Source organism: Chrysemys picta, chromosome 13, assembly GCF_011386835.1.
Source record: "Chrysemys picta bellii isolate R12L10 chromosome 13, ASM1138683v2, whole genome shotgun sequence".
Lineage (NCBI taxonomy): Eukaryota > Metazoa > Chordata > Testudines > Emydidae > Chrysemys > Chrysemys picta.
Window position 1 is genome coordinate 49,601,747 of NC_088803.1, and position 6,000 is coordinate 49,607,746.

The following is a 6,000-nucleotide window of genomic DNA, read 5'->3' on the forward strand; positions in this document are numbered from 1 at the left end:
CTGCAGTTGGGTACTGGCCCCTAGACGTGGTAAGGGGAGGAAAAGCTCAGGAAGGCTGGCTCTAATGCACAGAGGGCTGCAGGCACAGCAGAGCAATGCAGATTGATGAGGAAGTCATTTCTACTGCCCCACTAAAATGGTATTCAACAGTGAAGGGTTAACAGGCTCCCTAACACTGTATGATGCACTGCACCATACTTAAAGACCAGGTATAAATAATGACTTGATTTATATTTGCAGGTTCATAAATAGCCACAAACTTAAATTCAGTGTGTAGGGGGATGATCCTATTTGAGGGACAATGCCAAGGGCTGCCCAAGGATACATATGCAGGGCCACACGGGAGGGGTTAAAGGAGGGGATCCTGTTTTGCTGTGTGTGGTACTAAAGACCACAACCTCCTCAAGGACCATACCACTTAAGAGCCACCTTATGGGGAGGCTGGAGTAGAGGGTGTTAATTCAGGGGAAGCTGTTAAGCTGTGGTAAGTGACATCTCTCTCTCTCTCTCTCATCCTCAAACAGGAGGACCAGGACCCAAGGGTGAGAAAGGGATGGCTGGAGCCAGGGACGAAGGAGTCCAAGGACCAAGAGGACGAGCAGGTACAGTGAATACAGTCTTTTGGTTTCAATCGTAATGTTGACTCTTCATCGGTGCTCCCAAGGGGTTTGAGCAAACAGCTTGGGCATAGCTTGCAACAGCCACATCCCAAATTCAAAGCAACACTCAGACTCATGAGGGGCAGATGAGCCTAAATCTGCCTGTAGTGGGGTTTCTGGCACCTTCATCTGAAGCATCTGGTGCTGGCCGCTATCAGAGACAGGAAACTAGACTATATGGCCCCTGGGTCTGCTCCAGTATGGCAGTTCCTCTGTTTCTAAGACCCCATGGGACATATTTTCCAAAGAGCCTCCCTTTGGTAAACGTCTGCCAGTGCAGAGGCAGAAATCCCCAGTGTCTGAACATACCAACTGGTAATTGCATGTTTTAATTACACAGTTTACATACAGACTTTTCAATCTCCTACACTATTGCAGAACTTTGTGCACACAGGGCCAGATGTTCAGATGGCATAAGCCAGTTGAGGAGGTGGCTCACAAAGTGGAAGGCCCTTTGAAAATTGGCCCCAATATGACTTTTCACATCGCCTATGTAACACCAACAGACCCTGGTTGTCGGCGGGCAGGATCGAACCTGGGGCCTCGGGAGCTAAATGCATGAGCCTCTATTGCATGAGCTAAAAGTCATATGGCTCTTGGCTACGGCTCTAGAACAGACTCAATCTCTCTCTACGTGGTCTCGGTGCCACTAGATAGGACAGAACACCACACCCAGGAGGTGTGCAGGTTACACCTACACTATGCAGAGTTTTGTGCACACAAGGCCAGATATTCAGATGGTATAAACCAGTTGAGGAGGTGGCTCACAACGTGGAAAGCCCTTTGAAAATTAGCCCCCCACTTTGTGGGAACCTAAAATCTCTCAAAATTCTCCCCTCGAGAGCCTGATCTGCTGTAGCTGAAGGCAGTGGGACTATTGCGGACTTCAGTGACAGGCTCCAGCAGGGGAGCATTGCAGACAGTATTTTTTCATATATACACGATTGTTACTATTGACAGATAAAGACACAAAACCAATGAACCCCACCAGGATCTTGGGATTAGTGGTTGATAATTCTCCGCATGGGAGACAGTGGTGAGATTCCCTACTCCTGATCCCTGCTCACCACGGGCTGGAATCGCTCCTTGAGGGTGAGGATATGTCGTCCTACTCCTGAGCAATTCCTCTTCCTGATGTTTAGGAGACAGCACTGACGAATGCAGACAAGCGTTCTTTCTTGCCTTCTTCATCCAGTGATGCTGGCCACATCACAAAGCTTCTAGGGCACTGGCGAACAGCAGGAAAGGGTTAAATTGTGGGAAATGGGAAAGAGGTCCATAGATCTTCATCAGGATGCAGTGGGGGTTCTCTAATCTCATCTTCCTTCAAAAGGGAGCAGGGAAAGTCCCCAGATAACTGTCAGTAGTTGTGTGCCGTCAGACAATAGATATTGCATTGGACCCGCAGAGTTATACTGTACTGTTTGAGATGCCATTCATTTTTCAGGCCCTCCAGGAGAACAAGTCATAGGGGACCCGGGTCTGAAGGGTTCCCCCGGGAGCACCGGTACTCCAGGTTTTCCTGGTGCCAGAGGCCATCCTGGGACACCTGGCTACCCAGGTGGTTGTGATATCTCTGGATGCTACAGGGCAAGCACAAGAGGCAAGTCCTGATTCTTTATATGAAGGTGATGATTCTAGAAGCTGCCCCATTGATGTATCTTTGGCTACCTGCCTAACCTGTATTAGACCGATTATTATTATAACTTCATTTATTTTTCCCATGCTTCAAGGACAGTCTGTCCTCGAGAACATTCTTTACTAAGTACTTAACACAAACCATGTGGAAAAAGTTCTTCTGACAGGCTGCTGAACATTTAACAATGGTTGAATTAACCTGTAATAATTGCATTCCTCTGCTCTTTACTCATCTGTCCATCTCTCTCACATAAATTTTTCCCCTTCTCACAACAAAAGACATTATGTGGCAGACTAAAGCCAGTTCGGGAGGCTTTGGGTTGCATGAGATAATGCTACTCCTGGTGTGTTAGAGCTACTTGGATATGACCTCTGCTCTGTACCTCATGAAAGGACTAGGGATTCTTCTTGAGAAGCACTTATGCATGGTTTCTACACTCCACCAGGCTTTCTGCTGCATCGTCCCTCTAGATTCATAACCCTGTCATAGGTGAAGAGCTCATAATTGTTTGACAGAGCAATAATGCACTTCAAGTGGTGTCATTACAAGGCACTTGTGTCCTCCTTGAACTGGATACGTTTGACCTTGGCCTATGTAAAATATTAAATAGTTAAGCACAGTTTAATCTCTAGTTCTTATATTCAGTCTGGAGTCATTAAAGAAACTTCTACTTCAATAAGGCATTCTCATGTGACTGACCATTTATAGTCTGTAATATTGACTTCCCCCTCAAACTAGCCATTTTTTTCAGAGCAGTCATGTCTGTAAACTGGCCTACTATGCAGGGCCGGCTCCAGGCACCAGCTTGCCAAGCAGGTGCTTGGGGCGGCCACTCTGGAGAGGGGCGGCACGTCCAGCTATTCGGCGGCAATGTGGCGGATGGTCCCGCACTCCAGTTTGCGGCTTTTTATTTTATTTGTCTATTTATTTATTTATTTAGGCTGCTTGGGGCGGCCAAAATCCTGGAGCCGGCCCTGCTACTATGCAACCATGTACTGGAAGGGGAACTGGTTCAAGACTTCTCCTGAATGATATTTTCACTCTCCCTGTCAGATGAAGCTGTGCTTCTTTATTTAACTGTATCTGTATTTCTTTTGTCTCCATTTATGTCAGTGGTTGTCAAACTTTTGTCCTGGTGCCCCCTTTCACACAGCAAACCTCTGAGTGCGACCCCCCTTATAAATTAAAAACACTTTTATATTTAGCACCATTATAAATGCTGGATGCAAAGTGGGGTTTGGGGTGGAGGCTGTCAGCTTGCGGCCCCCAGGTAATAACCTCGTGAACCCCTGAGGGGTCCTGACCCCCAGCTTGAGAACCCCTGATTTATGTGCACCACATCTGAAGAAGGCAAAGTAGATTTTTAAAGATGCTCCTGCTCCATATGGATGGCCCTATTTTCTCTTATGTGAAAGGTTTTTTCTCCTAATACTGAGCTACCCAATTTAGTTATTGGTGTATCTTGTCAATTAATGACAAGGACATATCATGGTACCAATGACAGGACATATTAATGCCTTGCTGGGGGGTGGGGTGGAGAAGGATAGCTCAGTGGTTTGAGCATTGGCCTGTTAAACCCAGGGTTGAGAGTTCAATCCTTGAGGGGGCCACTTAAGGATCTGGGGTAAAATCAGTACTTGGTCTTGCTAGTGAAGGCAGGAGGATGGACTCGATGACCTTTTGGGGTCCCTTCCAGTTCTATGAGATAGGTATATCTCCATATATTATTATACCTCCCCATCTCATAGAATAAGAGATTCCCAAATACATTAAGTCCTGTAAAGTACAGACACTAGTTGGTCCCTGAGAGAAGATTGTTAAAGGAGGGAAGACTAATTATGCACCCTCCATCCTCAGTACTTGGTGTTGTATATATTCTTCTGTTCAGTAGTATCTCCTGTTTTTGTCTCCAAATGCAGATTTCATCCCATGATGACTGAGGCATGGGCTCCTGTGGACAGGTCTCTGTCCTTTGGAAACTTCTGCACTAAGGTTCTATCTAGCCAGAGCGTAATTGCAACTTGAACACCCAATACAAACTTTCCCCCCCTTGCACTGGATTTTTGTACGGAGGCATAGAACTCTAAACTAAGCATAAAACACCACCCACAAAACCAGACTGTATGCAGCTGGTACCTAGTCATCCCCTCTCACCTGTATTTCTGTGTTGTTATCTGAACCATTGTGCCTTGGACAGTTGGTGTGTCTGAACTGATGTCAGGTGTCCCACAACAGGGTAAAGAAATACAGTTTGAGGTTCACGCTGTTCAAATTACACGGGAGCTGAGCCCAAAGTAGCATTAATGGTATATGAAATGTTCAGAGAGAGTCTGGAACAATGGCTCGTGTTTGTCCACTTATGCTTTATTTTTTCCGCCATTATTGTGGGTCACCAGTAGCTGAGCAAAACAGTACAAGGTACCGAAAGATGCAAATCCATAGAATGGGGACACTGCCATGTTCTCTGTGGGGTGACAATGGAATAAAGTCTAATACTATTGCTACTGCTTCTGCCTTTGGCACAATATTGAAGTCTTCCTCCCAGTTTCATTATATACACGACTATCATTGGACTATGGTGTCAAGTATCAGGGGGTAGCCGGGTTAGTCTGTATCTACAAAAACAACAAGCAGTCTGGTGGCACCTTAAAGACTAACAGATTTATTTGGGCATAAGCTTTCGTGGGTAAAAACCCCACTTCTTCGGATTCCATGGACGATGGAATCACCTTTGCAGAGGAATGGTGGAAGCCCAGGTGCCTAGTCTAGTTTTATACATATCAAGCAAAGTACTAGAAAATAGAGCATTTGTGCATAATAAGGGATGGCCTAGAGAACCTCCTTGGCCTTCTCCATATCTGCCTTCTAGGTGTATAGTAACAGTTTCCATTGTATCACATCAAATACTGCATAGCCATAGGGCCCAATTTTGTCAATAGGATACTAGAGGTGTTTGTTAGTGTCTGACATTCTAATTGTACAGGCCATAATTGTTCATATTCATACCAAATTTATATTGATACTAGTAATGCAACGCCTTAATGGTAATTGTTTGTTATTTTATATTGTACCAGCTTGTATTGGTCCCAGACGCGAGCTACATTGTAACTGCTTTCAAATAATTGCTCCTCAACCTGGGTTATCGACACAAAGATGAGCAAGTTCTGTGAATAAAATGCCACTGGCGTTAGAAAATCTGGACCGACTCTTCTTGCATCGCGTCTACAAAAAAGCTTAGATACAAAAAAATGGAGCAAAACACACACATTACCGTGCACCTAATGTGTGTGCACATTTCCTCTAATTATTAGCACACTGGATAACTGTACACAATTGGCTAGTGATGGTAATGCGCATACACAATCACACATTTTCATTTGCAATACTGGTAGCTGTGCACAGCTAACCCACTTGAAATTCTAGTCCCGTAATTATCCAACATTTAGGAACCATGTTGCTAGGCCCCTTAGAAATTCCCAAGATAGATACAGAAGTCCTCCCTGCAAAAATATGGCTCAGATGCAGTAACTACCATATATACTCATTCACTAGCCTGTTCATTTATAAGCTGACCCCTCTCCCCCCCAAGATAGATAGGTAAAAATGGCAAAAACTGTATGACCCTTTCATAAACCGACCCTATATTTCAGGGGTTGGCAAACTTTGGCTCCTGGCCCCTCAGGGTAAGCCACTGGTGGGTCA

At 45.2% G+C, this 6,000-nt stretch overlaps 1 protein-coding gene across 5 annotated transcripts in view; it reads left to right on the forward strand.

Moving 5' to 3' along the window:
- Positions 1-5,495, forward strand: part of COL20A1 (collagen type XX alpha 1 chain) — a 102,965-nt gene extending 97,470 nt beyond the window's left edge. For 4 of the 5 annotated variants that reach the window (XM_008178606.4, XM_042858458.2, XM_024114912.3 and 1 more), the window contains 3 exons: positions 525-602; positions 2,107-2,262; positions 4,218-5,495. In XM_008178606.4, the coding sequence (XP_008176828.2) occupies positions 525-602; positions 2,107-2,262; positions 4,218-4,231 (248 nt within the window). In that variant the 3' untranslated portion in view covers positions 4,232-5,495. Of the gene's footprint in view, positions 1-524; positions 603-2,106; positions 2,288-4,217 lie in introns of all 5 variants that reach the window. The other variant, XM_024114911.3, reaches the window with a different exon arrangement.
- Positions 5,496-6,000: the final 505 nt, after the last annotated feature.